Source organism: Dermochelys coriacea, chromosome 9, assembly GCF_009764565.3.
Source record: "Dermochelys coriacea isolate rDerCor1 chromosome 9, rDerCor1.pri.v4, whole genome shotgun sequence".
Classification (NCBI taxonomy): domain Eukaryota; kingdom Metazoa; phylum Chordata; order Testudines; family Dermochelyidae; genus Dermochelys; species Dermochelys coriacea.
The window spans coordinates 51,167,468-51,188,216 of NC_050076.1; the positions used below are offsets into that span (position 1 = coordinate 51,167,468).

General features: G+C 48.6%; 1 protein-coding gene across 4 annotated transcripts in view; it reads right to left on the bottom strand.

Moving 5' to 3' along the window:
* DGKG (diacylglycerol kinase gamma) overlaps window positions 1-20,749 on the bottom strand; it is a 156,602-nt gene that overhangs the window by 14,662 nt on the left and 121,191 nt on the right. For all 4 annotated transcript variants that reach the window (XR_006274008.1, XR_006274009.1, XR_006274007.1 and 1 more), the window contains 2 exons: window positions 4,386-4,506; window positions 1,759-1,819 (listed from right to left, as the gene is read on the bottom strand). Coding sequence is in view for 1 of the 4 variants with exons in the window: in XM_038416720.2 (XP_038272648.1) it covers window positions 1,759-1,819; window positions 4,386-4,506 (182 nt within the window). In the remaining 3 variants the exon portion in view is untranslated. The remainder of the gene's footprint in view (window positions 1-1,758; window positions 1,820-4,385; window positions 4,507-20,749) is intronic.

A 20,749-nucleotide genomic window follows, 5' to 3' on the forward strand; every position in this document is an offset into this window, starting at 1 on the left:
CTTGAAGATATTGAAGCGTGTGGCAGCCGTGGGGCAGAAAAAGACACATGGAAAAGGAGCCAAAATGCAAAGTGACCTGAGTTTTCTGCTGGCAGCTAAAAGCCATTGTTTCCCATCCTTTCTTCTCATTTAAGGCTGTGCCAACCAGCGGTGCTGGCCTGCATCGGCAGGAGGATGGGAAGGTGAAATATAAAGCCCAAAGTTTCAGCTGTGCATTTTACCGCCCCTTTAATCTGTACAGAGAGAGCCCCCAAGACCCCATCCGCTCCAGGGCCAGATCCCCAGCCTTGCTCCACTGAGTCAGTAGAGCAGTGCAGACAAGCACCACCGAAGGCTTGGGCCCGTTATAGCTACTTGTTTTCATTAGAAATAGCAGAAAGGAGGATCTGGACAGTGAGGCACAGGGAGCCGACACCTGACCTGGGCCCTGTACCGCTCCCAACCGAGGGAGTCACTTGGGGCACTTCGGCTTAATCTGTGCTGTCCCAATAGAGTGGAGCCAGGACCTGAAATTAGCCCCCCCCTTTTACCCCGGTTTATTTTTTGCCTAGGCCTTTCAAAAACCCCATGGGGGGCCACTCACCTCTCCGTGAGCGCCTCCTGTTGGCTGGATGTGAACCTGCACTCTTTTCCTGGTGCCCTATTGGCTGTTATCCTCATCAGGCGGGTCTTCAGTGGACCAGCCCTCTGGCTAAGTCACACACAGTCTAACACATGAAGGAACCCCTTCGGGGGTAACAGTCCAACAATGGTTAGCCCCCTCCAGGGTCTTCAGCTCCATCTCTAGGCCTGTTTAAATTCTAGCTCCTTTCTTGGGCTTTTAGTACTGAGTCTTATCCCCTTCTTGGAGCTTAGGCCACTTCTCCAGTGTCTGGAGGAGGGACCCGGATCTGTCCTCTACTCCAGGTCCCAGCCCAGGGACCCTACAAATAGCAGCCATATGCTGCTTCCTTTAATAGTTGCTGCTGCTATTCCCTGGGCCACTTCCCATGTAGCTCCTTCCTCTTCACCCCTAGTCTAGGGGTCTCTGTTCCCTGCTTGAGAAGGGTCTCTCCCCAGTCTCATAGCCCTCCTCGCCTTCTGGTCTCCACCAGTGACTGAGCTGCTTAGGCTCTCCTGCTCCTTTTAGCTAAGCCTGCTGCACTCTGATTGGCTGCTTCGCTGCAGCCTATCTAGGCAGGCCTGGAGGACCCACCTACACTGCTCCTTTTCCTGGGGTGGTGTGTGGCAGGACCATGAGGCCTCCAGCAGGGGGCCTCAAAGGGCCCAGTCCATCCTGTCACACCCCCAATGGATCAACCCAGACTCCGCACTCTTTCCTGCTCTGCACTTCAGCGGTACACGTGCAGAAGGTCGGGACTCAAGAGCTTGTGAATTTAAATCAAATTTTTAATGTTTTTTTTAATTAAAAAGGGCCACCTGCTGTGCTCTTGCTGAGGCTACAGGGGCCGAGGGAGTGTCACACTGCTTGGGCTTCAGAGGCTTGTATCTAGCCCTCTTCTGCAGGGGGTGAGGGGAGAACTGTCAGGAGACAATGGCTTAGGAAGGTGGCAATGGGGTAATGTCCCTTCCAGTCATGAGGGAGGGGGGATAAGAGACAGATGCAGTCAAGTAGTTATTTGAATCATGTTGGGAATTTTCTCTGGATTACAAATCCCTTCACTGAGAAAATCACCCAACCATCAGCCGCTGCTTTTGATGTGGGTCTCTGTCCTGGTGCCCCTGTCCGGTCCGCACTGCTGCCAATTATGTACTCACTGTGCAGGGAGGCTGCATCCAGGGCTCTCCATCCACCTGCATGGGCAACAGCTTTGCTGTCCTGAAACCCACAAACAAACAAGACACAGGGTGAGAACACAGGAAGGGCTTCCTTTCTCCAGGCAGTCTGCACTGAGGGTCCTGCAGTTCATGGACCTTCCCCGGAGGAGGGGGAGGAGACACGGAGGACATGCACTGGAGCAGCTCTTAGTGAAAACATGCCCTGAACTGCAAGGCCTGGGCACATGAAATCCATGCGGGAGACTGATGTAATGCCCCAGGCTCAAGGCATCATGCCAAAAATTGCACCTTGTTTTATAAGCTACTGCATCTGGCACTGGAACTGATCACTTACTTTCCTGGGTCAGTAGCCTGTCCATGGATCCTCTCCACTCCTTCCTTGCACCTTTGCTGAACGCTCTTCGTTCTGCCTCTGCCCATGTCCCTGCTTCTGCCCACGGGTTTGATACAGTCATAGAGTTCAAGGCCAAAAGGGACCACCAGATCCTCCAGTCTGACCTCCTGCACAGCGCAGGCCCCTAGCAACATTCAGCATCCATGCATCAAACCCAGCCACTGACATGAGACCAAACTATTACAGCTGCCATGACACTAGAGTAGGATGTGTCACAGGCAGAGAACAGGAGGGCCCGAAGTACACCAGTGCCCGAGGCCCACTCAGGGTCAGGAAAATGATTACATGAGAGAGACCCAGATAATCCTGACAAGTGACCTGCACCCATGTGCTGCAGAGGAAGGAGAATCACTCCCTCCCCCAAGGTCCCTGCCAATCTGACCTGAGGGAAAATTCCTTCCCGATCCCACACAGCGATCAGTTAGACCCTGAGCATGGTGGCACCTCAGAGGCCTGGCCCCCTCCCCCATCCAGTATCCCAGCTCCAGCCAGGCCATTTCTGATGCTTTAGTGGAAGGAGGTAAAAAAAGTGAGGCGTTGTGGAGATGATAAACTCTAGGGGGAGGGTTCCGTGGATGAGAGGCATCCCAGGCTGTACATGTGGGCATGGCATTAGGGGTTACAGTCTGGGAGGGAGGAGGAGGGCAGATCTGGGATCTGTGTCAGTGGGGTGGAAGGTGTGTGGGTTTTGAGTGATCAGAACTGATACTGAGATCTGAGTCTATGGGAAAGCACAGCCAAGCGGCATTTTGGCTGAGGTGGAGGTGTATTTTGCAGTCTGTAAGGCTTGGGGAAAGGGATGAAGTACTAAAATCCAGGAGTGAGAATGAAGGCGGAAGCACCCTACAGGACACCCTAATTAAGGCCCAGCAGTCTGCCATCCCTCTGACAAAGCAAGGTGTCAAGAACAAGGGGAGGCTAATGCGGCTGCATGGGAAACTGGTCAAAGATCTGAGGGGCGGGAACCCCTATCCTGGAAGTGCTTCTCTCAAGACAGGTGATGGAAGGTTATGTCACTAATGACTGGAAGGAGGGAGATAAAGAACCTGGGTCACCTACCTCTTGGGTGACTACCCTATCCCCTGGGTGAAAAATTATAAGGGGAAGGGAGGGCAGCAGTGGACACACCCTCACTGCCTCATCCAGCCATTTTGTGAATGGCTGAAACTATTTGTATGAAATCCGCTAATAGTTTTGGGGCACCCATCCGAACATTGTTGCCCATTCAATAATGACTAATCCACAAACCAGCTATTGATCAGAAGTAAAGAAGGGGCGATCTGAACACACATGGCCACATCCTGCAGTCCTTCCACTCTGTTTCCTCCATCTGAGTCAGTCAAACTGCCACAGATACCAGGGCGAACTTTGCCCAAGTAAGCAGTAGATCTTCAGGATTTGGCTCACACAATGATTGGGTGACAAGGGCAGCTTCCTAAAAGGAAGCCAGCCAACAAATGCACAAACCTACTAACAACTATCGCTGAAGAGTCCCTGAGAACTAGGGAGGTATCTAAGGGCTGGGAAATACAATATGGCACCAATTTACTATGAAGGAGAGAAAAATGATCTTGTCAATGACTGACTGTCCAACCAATCAACCAACCCAACCCACCTAACCAAACCATCCCACCCTAGTAAAAGAACTGAGCAAATATAAAGAGAGACCCTGTGGCCAATAGACTCTTGAGCAATAAGTGGCAAAGCCTTACATTAAATATTGTTGGGGTAACTGTATCACCATTAGGTCCTAGGAGCCCTATTCATGGCCAATGAGCCCTTTGTTTTCGGTGCTGTACAAACCCCATACATAGCTCAGGAGAGAAACAAGGCGGGGGAATAACGTCTTTTATTGGATCAGTTTCTGTTGGTGGAAGGTACATGCTTTCGAGCTTGACCCTTCCACTAACAGAAGTTGGTCCAATACAAGGTATTACCTCATCTACCTTGTCTCACTCATATCTGGGGACCAACGTGGACACCATAACACTGTAAATAAATCATGTCAGACAAGCAAACCTGCAGGAATTGGAGTTACAGGATTAGCGGGTGAAGGAGAGGTAGGGTGGTAACTGGATCTCAGCAGAGCCTCGGACAGCTGTTGGATGTAGCAATGTATCTGTTAGGATGCTTTCACATAGTCACAGCCATTTGCCATGTTCTAGCAGGCATGATTAAGAGCCGGATCAGGGGCTGAAGGCTGAGACAGTACCTGATGGTGACGGATGAACACTGGGCCAGTCTCTTTCCAGCACTCTTCAGTCCAGTGTAGATCTGCCCCATCTCCATCGCTCCCTCGAGACCCACCACTTCCAGGAGCTGGTCGCTGAGGTCTGGGAGGAGAGAAAGACAAACACTGCATGTAGGGTCTGACCTGTCTTGTCCAGACTGAACTCATGTCCCCAGACATAGCCCTCACTCAGCCTCTGGTCTAGTACTAAATACCACTGCTCATTACTACTCCTATCCATTTATTGACAGGAGCAAGACACTTTACAGAGCAGACATTTACAGAGTGATCATGTTACTCATCACAATACAGCCACCTCTGGAGTGGAACTCAGCAGCCACTGTAAACATGTCAGCAATACTGTCTAACAGTGTAGGGGCAGGTCATGAACCCAAATGCAGTGAGAGGGGAATTTAGCTGAACAGACTGTAGCTCGCTGCCTTGGAATTTAGCCTGGGCACTGGGGCTAACAGACATTCGCTTGGAGAAAGCGCTGTGAATCCCTAACAGACCTGGGCGCATTCTGCAAGAGAGTATCTCTGAACACTCAGTCCAATGCTGGGACGGTGTTTGGGAGTTCAGCAGAGAGTGGGGAAATGACTCTGTTGTGTCTAGGTCTGGACGTGCTCCCATCACCTCCCCACCCGGACCAGCTTCAAGAAGGACAGAGACTTTCCCCACACCAGTCCCCTCCATCACCATGGCCATGGTGTATAGGGGCTGTTAATGCAATACAGCTGACCGAGGGAAATCTGCCTGGTCACGCACAGAGCAGGGCTATCACAAACATGGGGTGTGCTGAGACCAGGGCTGGGGTGGCCTGGGGGCAAGCTCATAGCTCCCAGTGCTGGAGAGCTGCTGGTCTGGTCTGCAGTAACTTAGAGCATCCCCTAGCTACTGTAACTTATTCTGGAGTATGTTTTTGGCCCCTGGAAAGCCCATAAAGCCATCTTTACACCCCTCCTGGGGACACACGCAGAGCAGAACCCTCGCCTTTCCGGGCGTGCTTCAGATGCCTGTCAATCCCAGGGAACTGGGCTAGGGCCTCAATTAGGAACAGCGGAGCTGCCCCGTGTTGGAGGGCTGCGCTGTGACTAGCCCCTGCCCCGTACAGGTCAGATACATCTCCAGAGCATTTGTGCCCAGGGGGAAGACAAAACCAGGGCAAAGTGGGTTTACAATAAGAAGCTCCATGAGAAAAGAAAATACAAGAAAAGATTCCTGGTCAGGTAACTCAGACAGTTGACATCCAAATGTCGTCTCTTGTTCTTTATCATCTCTTCCCCAGTCCCTCCTGGTTTCCTGCCTTGGCCACACTTACAGGGGGCAGGACTAGATCCGGAAAAACAGTGACTCTCAAAAAGCCTAACTGCTGATGGCAGAAACCAGCTGAACGTGCTCTCCCAGTGCAATGCTGGGGCAAAAGGAGCAAACGGGACCATCGCAGGGGAGCAGCAAGTTGGCGCTACCTTTGCATACGGTGTTGGTGAGACCAGTGCACAAATGCAGAATCCAATTCCATTGGCTGCTCCCAAGAAGGATGTTGAAATACTGGAAAGGGGGCAGAGTAGAAGCTACAAGACTGATCTGAGGGCTAAAAAACCTACCAGGCAGTGAGCCACTGAGAATACATCTACACTGCACTGGGGAGGTAGAGTTTTCAGCTTGGGTGACTATACCCCTGCTAGCTTTGATGGAGCTAGCCTGCTAAAAATAGCAGCATGCCCACAGCAGCACAGGCAGTGGCTCAAGGTAGCCACTTGATCACAATCCTGGTCCAACCCGCTGAGTTTGTACTCAGGTGTGTTCAGCCCAAGATGGTGTCAGTGCTGCCGCAGGCCATTCTGTTATTCTTCACGAGCCAGCTCAAACAGAGCTAGGGCGAGCGTGTTTGGGCCCATCCCTTGGGAATCTGTGCCAATGGTTATTTATTTCACTTATCAAAGAGACAGTAAACAGGTGACTTGATCATGGCCTTTAAGTACCTACACGGGGAGATTTCTCGCAGTTAAAGGTGGAACCAGACTCGATGGTTGGAAGGTGAACTCAGCAGAGTTCAAACGGGAAATAAGATAACACAGAGAATAATTAACCACGGACCAGATTCCCAAGGGATGTTTCCAATTCTCCAACACATGGCATCATTTGGTCACCAAGTCTGGATCAATGACTAAGAGCTTCATTCAGCTCAGTGAGATGTTCCGGGCGTGGTGCAGGTATCAACGGATGAAATTCTCTGGCCTTTGTTATGCAGGAGGTCAAACTAGATGATCACAATGGTCCCTTCTGGCTTTATTAAGATCAAAGCATCTAGTCTGGCCCCTATTTTCTGTAGCCTGTAGCCAATCTTCGGTGCTCACTGAATACCAGAACTGTTCTCAGTCCCAGTGGAGCAAGCACCTCAACAGCATCCACAAAATCTTCTAGAATACCTGACCCTGGGATATGCCCTGTTGGAACAAACCAAGCTGAGACCATGTTACATGGCATTGAACATAAGTTGCTAGAACTGGGAGAACCCTTGGGAATGGGTTTCCAGGGGATTCCAGGAAGCTGCAGGGTTCTGGCAATCTGGCTGTCATCCTCCATAGACCCCAGACAACAGGCAAGTGGAGCAGCTGCAGAGAGGTACGTGTTGTTTAGAGAGGTTCTGCTCTCAAGAGAATTCCTGGCCAGGTATCTCCTCATATGCAGTCTCCAGAGCAGCTAACTGGTAGCATGTCGGAGCCCAGCTTCCCCTGGGATGTGTGATGTTACCACACAATTTACCAGAGAGAACAGGCTTCACTAGCCTTGATGATGGTGTGACCTGCTGCCCTGGCTTCAGGGCTGTCCCTAGCAATTACAGGGCCCTATGCAGCCCCCCTGTGGCAGGGAGGGGTGGGGGGTGCCCCCAGGCCTCTGTGGGGGGGAGCAGGTGGGATGGCCCCAGGCCTCTAAGGAGGGGAGGGAAGGGGGTTGGCTTGGGGGGGGGCAGGGGGTCTGGTGAGTGCAGGGGCCCAGCCCAGCTGCAGCACTCAGGGGAGTGGGGACAGGGAAGGGGCAGGGCTGGGGCAGAGTAGGGGTGGGGGCCCTGGGGAAGAGCCAGAGCAGGGGCTGGAGCAGCACACAGCTGCGCAGGGCACCAGGAAATGTGGCGCCCCAAATTTTCTGGTGCCCTTCGCAGCTGTGTACTTTGCATATGGGTAAGGACTTGCTCTGCCCGGCTTACTCTGTGGGCTAGTGCATAGGGCACTAGGGCTCAGGGCCCTTCACCCAAGAGCACTAGCAGGAAGCAGTCCTGGAAATGTCCTGAGCACAGGAATGCGGTATCTCTGGGTGCACAAGGTGGGACGGGGAAGGTTCCCAATGCTTCCACTTATCCCTCGCATACCTTGCCCCTGCTGCCTTGTGCGGTCATCTGCACCTGTGCAAAGGGGGTGTGCGCCACCCAACTCACAACTGTCGTGTTTCTCACCCACTGAGCCAGGCAGGATGAGGACCTGTTTATAAACTTGTATTTATTTCTTAAGACCTTGCTGTTGAATTGACCCCCGGCAGCATAAGCTGGAATTAGCGATGGGAACAATCTGTTCAGTTCTATGCTCCATTCCCCGCTACATTAGACTGTCCACTGTTTTGTCTGGTCCGTTGGCAAAAACTTGGGGGGATGATGCTTTTACCACTTCCCTTGGAGGTGGGTATGAATGCTGCTCCATTCATTAGGCGAGAGAAGGACTGGAGTGCACGATGCCACGTGCATGTGCCCGTATAGTGAGTGAGACAGTCTGATACCCTCGCTGAGTTACAGCTGCTATTCACTACTCCACAAGGCCTGTGCCTAACCTAGCCGGGATGTGGTTTCTGCTCCTCCGCAGCACCTGCATGTTCATCCATGCCAACCCCACTTTGCCCCTGGGCTGTGCACTCTTGACAAAGACAGAAATGCATTGTCCTGTCTGGATTTTCAAACCAAAGCTCCCCCTTGCAGGCAATGAAATGCTGATGATATCCAGAAGGACTTCAAAGGCCGGGGTTGAAAAAGCAGCCACTTGCAATGGCTTGGAGAAGACTTGTTCAGCTTTCCTGGGAAGAGGCTCTGGCAGTGAAGGGAGGGGCTCTGAGAAAGAGGAGGGTGCCAAGAGAGGAAAGAGGGAGGCAGAGAAGAGAAATGTTGAGATGAGAGACAAATGCTTGTTTTCTGATTAGACCAGACAGTGCTGTGGCTCTGTAAGAGCCTTTCTTCTCTGGTCAGCATCTCCCACATAACAACATCCCCTTTGGAGTGGAGGCCCCCTGTCCTCAGCCTGTGGGGTGTGCTCAGTGATCTCAGACAGTCCCTTTCCTCAGATAGGAAGAGACCACAGATTTCCCCAAACGGAATGCAATGGTCCAGTCTCTCTGCCCCGGTTCTGGCCACTCAGGATTTGGCCAGCAGAGAACTGGCATGGCATGGAGGAGCACTGAGCAGGTGGACGGTAGTGTTGCCAGTTCTTGCACCAACTGCCCTTCTTCCTGCAGTGTGGAGGATGGGAGGGGTTAATTGGGAGCAAGGGAGCAGGTGCAGCACAGCTGCACTCCATCATTTCTCACATGTTGTGTGGTCCTGTAGGGACCACAGGTAGCTGGCAGTGGTTAGAGCAGTCCCTAAGCGGCTCTAACTTAGGCTGAAGGGCTGGGGTTGGGGCAGACGAACTATGAGAATCAGGGAATGTAACTTGCTTTCTGAAGGCCCCCAAGCATATTTCTGTACAGAGGAGCGATGTGCTCTCAGGAACCTGCCTTGCTAAGCTAATGGGCTGATGCATTTTGTACCAGTGAAAGCTTTTTTAGGGGGTTTGGTTCACTCTTCAATCCAGTCTCGCAAGCTCCAGTAACCAGCACAGGTCCCAGGTGTCAGATCACCATAACAGGTCTATATTTGATTGGGTGTGGCTCAGTCTTCAGGCCAGCCACAGGCAGAAGGGGGCATATTTCCCTATTGTGTCTATGTGGGTCTCTGAATGCATTAAGGAGACCAAAAGGATGTCAGGGCTGGGACTCTGTTCTGCAATTAGCAGCCAGGAGCCCTCGATAGGTGAGAGTCACTGCTGTCCAAAATACAATCTTCTACCCTGAAAATGTGGCCTACGCTATTTGTTCCTGGATATATGCCCTTGCCTTTGGCTGCATTAAAATGCATGTTGGCTTGGGCCCAGCTTACCAAGTTGTCCAGCCCGCTCTGTGTAACTGCCCTTAGCATTATTTATCACTCCATTCAGCTTTGGATCAGCTGCAGATTTTACCAGCCGTGAGTGATTTTGTATTTCCTCCCAGTTCATTGATCAAGAAGCTGAACAGCAGTGGGGCAAGAACAGATTCCCGGGGGAAATGCCCCCATTGGATAATGATTCTCCATTAACAGTAACATTTTGATGTTCGGTATAGATGGATATTGATATCAGTGATATGGCAAGCCACAGAGAAGCCCTGTAGGATGCAGCTACATGGCATCTCCCTGGCTGAGAGCAAGAGGAGACCATCCATCATATCAACAAGTATCCTGCCTGCACCATGCCCTGGGCTGAAGCTGGCAGAGGAGTGCAGGGTCTGCGTTAGTCTCTCAGGCCGCTTGCTCACAAGAGGCAGTTCTGATACTGGGCAGCCGTTGGCAAAGTGCCCAGGAAGAGTGGGTTCATTTAATAGCCAACTTAGTGCCGAAAAGTCGCACTAGGTAACTGACTATAAATGGGGCTGGGACAGGATGGCCGGAGAAGGATGCAGACATCAGTCTACCTAGGGCAGCAGGGTCCAGCTATGGAGCAGAAAGGGAAGAGTTCAAAGCTGCAAAGCTCTCGCTTTGTTTCTTCGGCTGGGGCAGGAGGCCCCTGAATGGAGGAAGCCAGTGGATTTCGAACTCTCCAGCCTCACCCTGTCTGCGTTTCATTCATGCACAGTCTGAAAGCTTAGTCACATCCAAGATGTCCTGCCTTCCCCCCATAGGAATCCCACCTGCACCAACGGTGCTCGTAAGCCCCTCTTGCCCAGGGATGGGCCACACGATATCAAAGCTGGTGAACTCTCCTCAGGAAGGTTCTCTTGATGACCTTGTGCCTTTAGTTGCTGTTCACAGGGAAAGTGGATTGCATTTTAGAAGCATTTTTGTAGCCACACAGAGGAACAAACAGCGACAGGAACTCACAGAAACAGGCTGGCCAAAGAAATCCAGTAGCATCTTTACGATAACTCCTGAGCGCTAGAGAACGCTCTGCACGTCTGCACTGCCTTGTGCTGGAGACTCTCCATGGGGGTTCACAGCCCCACTCTGCTCCCTTTGCAGGGCACATCTCACTCCCAGCACAGCTGACTCCCATACCACATGCTGCCTGCAGCTCCAGTGTAGGGAGTGTGACTGGAGCACACTGAGCTCCAACTGTCTCCGCTGGGGACCTCTGCCAGCCCCCTGGCTGCTACTACTGCTTACCATTAATGTTGCCCAAGGCAATAGGCATTCAAATTGTGGGTTGTCCACTGGCCCAGATGTGCAGCCTCTCCTGCCTTGCAGGCCTGGTTCCTGGGAGACTGGTAGGTCAAAGAGAACCACTCTGCAAACATCCCGAGGGCTGGTCCCTCACGCCAGGAGGAACAGACACTCTGCTGCTTCAATTGTTCTCCTGAGGCAGCTTCCTCTCAGCTGGACGACTGGGGTTATCGAGATGCACAACACCATTGAGCCAGTGACCTCAGGTACCCCCCTGGTTTTGAAGCTGAGAACCTACCAACAGATTATTTGTGAGTAGGTCTGGAAATCTCCTCGCGGCAGGCAAACCTTTGCCATTACCAACTCCATGGTCTCCCCAACAGACACGAGTGCAAAGGTGGATTTCACGTGGTATATCCTTAGCCTGGAGGTGAGAGCAGGTCTTCTCAAGCCAGCTCTCACCTCCTGTAGCACCTGCACCTTCCCTAGCCAACCACCGAGGTATGGCACGATGTGAATTGCCGGGATGTTCGGGTGAGCGACCATGATGGTCACTGAGTATGGACTCGGGGGGCAAAAGAAAAGCCGACCAGTAAAGTGCTGTACTTGTAATGATTTTCCCTTGGGCAGAAATGAAGGTGCTGCCTGTGAGCTGGCCTGACGGACATGTGGACGTAAGTGTTTGGTCCCATGGGGCTTTAGATGCTGTGGCTGAGTCTAAGGGCACTGCTCTGAACTTGCATCTGGGGACCAGGCTGGGGGGCCCTCTGGCACATAAGCTTTCCCACGGCAGAGAAGCACTGTCCTGTGGGAGCATTATGAGCCAGAATCAACTTGGGCATTCGGCCAACAGGAGATCCATCTGCCTGAAGTTCACTAGCTGAGCCAGCGAGGATGGGCAGTGTGATGGGGCAAGGCCAGATGGCTATGGAAGAGTAGTGGGAGATAGATATATTAGCTCCAGGCTAAACAAATCCCTGGTACCAGGATAAGTAAAATGGCAGCTGCTCCAGGTCAATTAAGACACCTGGAGCCAATTAAGAACTTTCCAGAAGGCAGAGAGAATGCTAGGTTGATTGGGACACCTGAAGCCAATCAGGGGTTGGCTGAAACTAGTTAAAAGCCTCCCTGTTAGTCAGGTGGGAGGGCATGTCAGGAGCTGTGGGAGGAAGTTGCGCAGTTGAAGAGGCTGAGTAGTACACACCATATCAGGCACAAGAAAGGAGACCCTGAGGTAAGGGTGAAGTGGAGCTTGAGGAAGTGAGGGCTGCTGTGGGAGAAGTAGCCTAGGGAATTGTGCATGCCATGTTTCTAAAAGGTCAGCTACCATAGCTGATACTATTAGGGTCCCTGGGCTGGAGCCTGGAGTAGAGGGTGGCCCAGGCTCCCCCCCCACCTTTGCCCCCTGATTAATCACTGAGACTGGGAGACAACAGAGACTGTGCAAGGAAGGATAACTTCTTCTCACTTCCCTCGCTGGCTTATGATGAAAATGGCTCAGTAGACTGTGACCCTTGTCTCTAGAGAGAGAAGGGTTACGTGCAGGGTCACAGTGAGTCTCTGAGGCTAGCAAAATCCGCCAGGAAACGCAGTACCCACAGAGGCAAGGACAGAGCTTTGTCACAGCAGTCTGATGCTGATGGAAGAAGCTGCTACTGACATTAGAAAGAAGGATGTGTACAGAGGCAGACTGCCATTTTGTGGGGCCCTCGGCCAGAGCAAGTGGGGGCCCCCTCCTCACCCCTTCCGTCTGCAGTCCCAACCCCACCACCACACCCTCCGGTGTGCTTTACTGGGGAAATAGGGTCGGGCACAGAGGCTTGCCCTGCTCCCTCTCCTCCCCCCCGGCCTAGCACTCCTGCTGGGGAAATGGGGTCAGGTATGGGGGCTTGCTCCACTCCACCCACCTGCCTGAAGTTCCTGCCAGGGAGTGGGGTTGGGATGCAGGGGCTTGTCCCGCTTCCCGGCAGGAGCACCAGGCAGGTGGAGCAGGGGAAGCCCCTGTGCCCAACCCCTGCTCCCCGGCAGGAGCCCAAGGCGGAGCATGGGCGGGGTGCTAGGATGACCATTTTTCTGGGGGTCCCTAGGCACGGGACCCGTTCACCCAGTGGTTAATCTGCCACTGGACATGCACCAGCATCACCAAGCAAATGTAAGCAGCCTAGCACCTTTCTAGGGTGTTATTAGGTTCCTGGAGTGATAAGAGGTTTGCCTGTTGGAAGAGTGACATCAGTTATTTTGAGATTTACCAATATACAATAGAAAAGCACCTGTCCACTGCTCTGGGCACCCATGGAAATCCTTTAACAAATGTGTGATGTTGCACTCTATATGATTTTATGAAAATATGCTAATGAGTGTGAATATAATGTAACTGGAATATGCTTCATGCAAAAGGTCTCTTGTAAGGTATCATTACAAAGCTTATAATCTACAGATAGGTTATCCTATCTGTATGTATGTATCATTCTTTTATCTGAAACTAGAAATATGAAATATAACTCTGAGGGCCTATTGTAATTATGCAAAGTGTGGGCCATTAATGGTGGTTTAGAATTTTGATGGCTCCCATTAACCAGGACAACTGACTGTAGATGGCTCTGTTTACTTGTAAGTCTTCCTGTATACCTGTGTGCTGGCAAGGGGGTAATGAAGTCTTACAGTGCCATGTGATCATGTCACCTGAACTGGAATCCATCTTTAACCTGGTGCTTTTCCATTTAGAAGGAGGGGTGTGAACCCAGAAAGGGAAAAGGATTCCCGCCTTGTGCAAAAGATATAAGGAGATGGAACAGAACAAAGGGGGCTGCAGTCATGAGAAATCCCTTAGCTACTACCTGAGCTGGAACAAGGACTGTTCCAGGGGAAAGGATTGTGCCCAGACTAGGAAGGCGTCCAGTCTGTGGCAGAAGCTTATTGAAACATCTCTGAGGGTGAGATTTTATCTGTATTCAGTTTTCTTACTGTATTAGACTTAGACCTGCGTGTGTTATTTTATTTTGCTTCATAATTCACTTTGTTCTGTCTATTATTACTTGGAACCACTTAAATCCTACTTTTTGTATTTAATAAAATCACTTTTTACTTATTATTTAACCCAGAGTATGTATTAATACCTGGGGGAGGAGGGGGAACAGCTGTGCAGATCTCTCTATCACTATTATAGAGGGCAAACAATTTATGAGTTTACCCTGTATAAGCTTTATACAGGGTAAAATGAATTTATTTGGGGTTTAGACCCCATTGGGAGTTGGGTATCTGAGTGTTGGAGACAGGAACACTTCTTAAGCTGTTTTCAGTTAAGCCTGCAGCATTTGGGGGATGTGGTTCAGATCTGAGTCTGTGTTTGTAGCAGGCTAGTGTATCTGGCACAACCAGGCAGGGTTCTGAAGTCCCAAGGTGCCACGGAAAAAGGGCTCAGAGGTAGTCTCGACACATCAGGTGGCAGTCCCAAAGGGGGTTTCTGTGATCCAACCCGTCATAAAATGACCCACCAATAACACCAAAATCACATAACTCAACACCAACATAATCAAAATCACCAGGCATCTCCCCACATCACTCCTGGCAGGCCATACCCACCGCCTCAGGCCTTGCAGAAAGAATGGGGTGGGGCAAGTGGGAGCACCAGCCCAGCACAACAGGAAAATATTGTCAATTCCAGCTTCAATCCACCACAGAGCTTGAAAATCCATTTCTGGCGTGGCCTTGCAGGTTGCCAAAGTGCAGATTAGTGAGGTTCTGCTGAATGCAACAACTTCCCACTGCTGGGACTCATTAGACCATTTGTCTTCTCCTTGTGGAGCAAGCAATGCAGAAAATACTATTCTCAAATGTCAAATTAAACCATTTTGAAAATGGCAAAATGTTACCAGTTAACAAAATGACACTATCATTAGAGTATTAGAAAGACAGGTGGATGAGGTAATATCTTTTATAGGACAAACTTCTGTTGGGGGAGAGAGACAAGCTTTTAAACTACACAGAGCTCTGCGAAAGGTACACCGACTGTCACAGCTACATACAAGGTGGAACAGATTGTTTAGCATAAGCCATTAACACATATTGTAAGAAACCATTCAAGGTGAAGCGGCCAGTTAACACCCCTCCAATCATAGAACAAAAAAAAAGGGGGGTTACAGACTGTTGTAACAAGCCATAAATCCAGTCTCTTTATTAAGACCATGATTATTAGGATCTGGCAGAGTTATGAAATTAAGCTCTCAGGCTCATCTTTTTAAGGTGTTGTGCAGGTTTCCTTTGAGGACAATGACTGACAGGTCAGATATCGGTTTGTGAGAAGTGTTCCCCCACAGGTGAAGTGACGTTTGTGTCTTTTATCATTTTCCTGTGTGAGTTCCTTCAAGAGCAAAGTGATTTGTTTCACCCACATAGTTGTTGTTGCGGCATTTAGTGCACTGGGTGAGATACATCACCTTGTCTCTCTGCTATCATTAAGAAAAGTAAATATTTCAATAAAAAAACTCCAAACCAGATAAAATACTCCAGTTACCAAGGTAGTGTAGGGCACCGTACCACTGAACTGTGAAAGGCGTCCTGTTGACACATCCAAACCTTGCAAGGGCCCTAGGAAGGTCACTTAGAAGTACAACTGCTCAGATTTTTTTTTGTCAAAACACTTTTCTGTCGGAATGTGGCATTTTTACTAAACAGAAATTTGTCATGAAACTATACAGATTTCAATGAATTTTCCTGTGAACATATTTTTAAACAATTTTTTGGGATTTTTTTAAAGGAAAAATATTGATATTTCATTCATGATTTTATTTTATGAATTTTTCACTTCTATATTTTTTATTATTTTTACATAATCACATGCTGCATCATGTAAAGCAGTGGCTCTTAACCTTTCCAGACTACTGTACCCCTTTCAGGAGTCTGATTTGACTTGCATACCCCAAGTTTCACCTCACTTAAAAACTACTTGCTTACAAAATCAGACATAAAAATACAAAAGTGTCCCACGACACACTATTACTGAAAAATTGCTTACTTTTTCATTTTTGCCACATAATTATAAAATAAATTCATTGGAATATAAATATTGTACTTGCAATTTCAGTGTATGGTATATAGAGCAATATAAAAAAGTCATTGTCTGTATGAAATTTTAGTTTGTACTGAATTCGCTAGTGCTTTTTCTGTAGCCTGTTGTAAAACTAGGTAAATATCTAGATGAGTTGATGTACCCCCTGGAAGACCTCTAAGTACCCCCTGGGGTACATGTACCCCTGGCTGAGAACCACTGATGTAAAGAATGTCCTACTACATCATATTCTGTACAACTAGTACTGATGTCTCATAAAGACAGAATATTTCAACTATTATATTTGTCTTTTTAAAATCAGTAAGAGCAGCTGCTACTACTACTGTTTGTCTTATTCTCTAGATCATATTTTCATTTCCTGTGTGTGTTATAATGAAATATTTTGACACTTTGAAACAAAATAGGATAAGCACTTAGAGTACTAATTCGTAGAGCAGCTATTTTCAGTATCCTTGTGTTAACCTGGAATCATTTTGCTAGGAGATTGAAAATACTTGCTTGTCTAATGTCATGTTATGCACTACTACTACTGACATGTTTCAGAGTAGTAGCGGTGTTAGTCTGTATCAGCAAAAACAACGAGGAGTCCTTGTGGCACCTTAGAGACTAACAAATTTATTTGGGCATAATCTTTCATCTTCAAATGCATGCATCTGATGAAGTGGGTTTTAGCCCACGAAAGCTTATGCCCAAATAAATTTGTTAGTCTCTAAGGTGCCACAAGGACTCCTCATTGTTTTTACTACTGACATGTCATTAAATAATAAAAATTATATAAAAAAAATTGAAACAAAATTTCAAAATGAAAAATTTCAAAGCAATAACTTTTGGCATTTTTTCATTTCTGGGGAAACTTGAACGTATTTGTCTGCATTCCAATTTGGGAATGAAAACAAATTTCAAAATGTCCAAATATCCCACAAAACAGAAATTTGGAGTTTTGACCATCTCTTCTTCGAAGGCTTGCCATTGAAATTCAAAAATGGTTACAGTCAAATGGTTACAGTTCAGTTGAGTCAGATATTACCACACTCTGCTTGAAGCATCACCCACCTAGATACTGAGAGGCCAATGTCATAAATCAACATTTAAAATAAAATACAGACCTATCACAACTCAGAGCATCCAATCCAGTATGATATTCTAGGTGATAGAATTCCCAATCAGAGACTGGTCTAGACAAGCAGATGCATTAGGTCCTCTCACTTACTACTCTAACAAAGTTCCCATGTTCAATAATCCGTCCCCCCTACTGGTACAGAAATTCTCAACATTTTACAAGCTTATTGCAGAAAAATACTTTAGATCTCTGACAAACAGAGGGATCAGTAATTGGTTAAAGACAGGAAACAAAGGGTAGGAATAAATGATCAGTTTTCACAGTGGAGAGAGGTATATAGCAGGGTTCCACAAGGCTCTGTACTGGGACCAGTGCTGTTCAACAACATAGTCATAAAAGATCTAGAAAAAGAGGTAAACAGTGAGATGGCAAAGTTTGTATAGGATACAAAACTACTCAAGATCGTTAAGTCCAATGCAGACTGTGAAAAGTAAAAAAGGGATCTCACAAAACTGGGTGACTGGCCAACAAAATGGCAGATTAAATTCGAAGTTGATAAATGCAAAGCAATGTACTTTGGAAAACATAACCCCAACTATACATACGAAATGATGGGATCTAAATTAGCTGTTACCACTCGAGATATATTGGAGTCATTGTGGATAGTTCTCGGAAAACATCTGCTCAATGTGCAACAGCAGTCAAAAAAGCTAACAGACTGTTAGGAAACATTAGGAAAGGGATAGATAATAAGACAGAAAATATCAAAATGCCACTATATAAATCCATGGTACATCCACACCTTGAAACACTGTGTGCAGTTTTGGTCGCCCCATCTCAAAAAAGATATATTAGAATTTGAAAAAGTACAGAGGAGGGCAGCAAAAATGATTAGGTGTACGGAACAACTTCTATAGAGGAGAAACTAAAAAGATTGGGGCTGTTCAGTTTAGAAAAGAGGCAAATAAGGAGGGATATGATAGAGGTCTATAAAATCATGACTGGTGTGGAGAAAGTTGAATAAGGAAGTGTTATTTACCCCATTCACAAAACACAAGAACCAGGGGTCACCCAGTGAAATTAATAGGCTGCTGGCCAAAAGTATAATTAGGTTCAAAAAAGAGCTAGATAAATTCATGGAGGATAGGTCCATCAATGGCTATTAGTCAGGATGGGCAAGGACACAATCCCATGCTTTGGGTGTCCCTAAACCTCTGACTGCCAGATGCTGGGACTGGATGACATGGAGTGGATCACTCAATAATTGCCCTGTTCTGTTCACTCCTTCTGAAGCATCTGGCACCACGCGCTGATGGAAGACAGGATACTGGGCTAGCTGGACCGATGGTCTGACCCAGTAGGGCCATTCTTCTGTACTCCTTGTAATGATTCTAAACAGGCAGGTCCAGGGCCAAATGGAGCAACAAATTATTAAGAATTGCTCAGTGATGGGGATCTTGGTAGATGTTGGGCCACTGCTTCCCTGCCCTTCCTCCCACAAATACCTATTCCCCCTGGAGCTATGGAGCACCACAGACTCGTGCTCTGTTGCTCTGGCTACTGGTGGCTGCATTGCGTCAGGCAAAAAGGCAGGGCATGAAGCTGGCGGGGGGTGTCAGGCTTGTATTTTCCCAATCTTTTTTCAGCTCACCCCAAGTGGCAAACCTCCCTGATGATCGTGTTCCATCTTGAAGGCTTTGGCTACATGAGCATCTGGCTGGTTTTGTTGGCAAAAGCTTTGAGTTTCACCAGTCATTTTGGCACCCTCTGCCAGAGCCAACTGGCCACGTGATGATGCTAATTCTACAGCAGATGCCTTCCCAAATAGGCTTTTCCCTCCCCAGTTCATCCCAGGCTGGCAGGTATTACCGAGCTCTTCCAGAGGTCCCCAATCTGAAGTTTATAAGACAATCTCTTCCGCAACTAGCACTGACAAAAACAACACCTTCTCGCCCGCCCCTCCCCTCACGATTACAAGGATGTCAAAACATGTTTAACATCTATGTTGTCTGGATCCCCTGGCTCAAAACTGGCCTCCTTGAATCTCCTCAATTAGTTAAAACAATTCCCTCCGCTCACCACAGCCCATTTATGGCAAGGACCTTTTAAGGACTATAAAGGAAAGGGCACTATTGGGCTCATAATGGAAAACAAACCTAGAACATAAGAATGGCTATACTGGGTCAGACCAAAGGTCCATCTAGTCCAGTGTCCTGTCTTCTGACAGTGGCCAATGCCAGGTGCTTCAGAGGAAATGAACAGAACAGGCAATTATCAAGTGATCTACCCCAGTCATCCACTGCCAGCTTCTGGCAAACACCATCCCTGCCCATCCTGGCTAATAGACATTGATGGTCCTCAGCTTTACCTCTGCAGAGACTCTCATCCACTTCTCCAATCAATGCCTTTATGAAAGCTAGCAGAGGTGAGACTTCCTGCAAAAGGAAGAAACATAAAGGCTATTGCAGGTGACTGCCACATCGTGGCTGGGCTGGACTTAATAACTCTGCACTTGCTTTATTATTTACAGCACTTTGAGATTACAGGCAATCGTAACATTGTTTCATCTATTATCCCAAAGGCAGATGTTCCTTTCAAATGTGGCACATCCAAGCAGAATGAAATAGCTCCCTGTTTGTTTTGTTTTATGTCAAGCAAACCCCGAGCCGCAAAGGGCTCAGCCCCAGGACAGATCTGGGGCCAGTGACTTGGAGCGACAGCCCCAGCCCGTGTTCTTACAAATCATGCAGAGTTGTTAGTCTGATACATACAGACTATAGTTCCTAAGAGTTTATCCCGGGAGGGGCTCTCTCATACATAGCTAGCACTAATCTCCATAAAGAAATTGTGCTTGGGGGAACCTTTTGCCCTGCAGCTAGGGGCAGCTGCATGGGAAGTAGACTGGCTGGAAGTTTGAACAGAGGAGCTCTGCCATGGTTTGGAGAATCCGTGCTACATCTGCGGAAACTCTGCTGCAGGGTCTTCAAACTGTGACTAGGAAATGTGCTCTCATATGGTAAAATGCAATACGTTAGAGAAGACTGTCAGTAGAAGGGGTTCACTGTCTGCCTCTGACCTCGTCAAATTAAGAAAAGCCACCAACTCTACAGGTGCAAGTGAACCCATCCGGGCCCCACTGGTGGTGCGGGATGAGTGATGAACAAAGGCAGGCTCTACCATGTTTACTCCAGCACAGAGTCACACTAACTATGTGACTATGAAAATGGCAAGATTTAGTGCTGCTGGGGAGAGCCATGGGAAGCAGGGGCTCATTAGCCCAACCAGCCAATCCTGGAGCTTTTAAAAACTTCTTGTATTCCTGGAAACTGGACCAAATAATCAATGTTCCCCTGAGCGGCTTCCGAATTTGTTACTGATGTTTGTCAAAGGCCTCTGGAGGCCATCCAGGCACACATGCACATGATCCAGTCTCTGCATGTGCATGCCAGCGAATGGTGTCAGGAAGGCAATGCTCATCCTAGCCACTGATGGTGCTGTCTGGGACTCAGCTCCTTCCCATGTGCTGGAGAAGGATTCCCCAGTGTTTCACAGTCAAAGTTCAAGGCCAACCCCAGTCAGAAGCTGGGGCTGAATCAATTCCCAGTCCCAGTCAGTGAGCTGCAATGGTCCCAACTGGGCCTCGAGGAGCAGAAAAACAGGAAAGGCAGAGCAACCTGAGCTCTCCTGACTCACAGCTGTCATTTTGTCCATGCTGTGTATGCACCCGTCAACAGCAATGATCTCTCTGCAGGGTTCTGCTTCCCCTCAGCTTGGCCAAA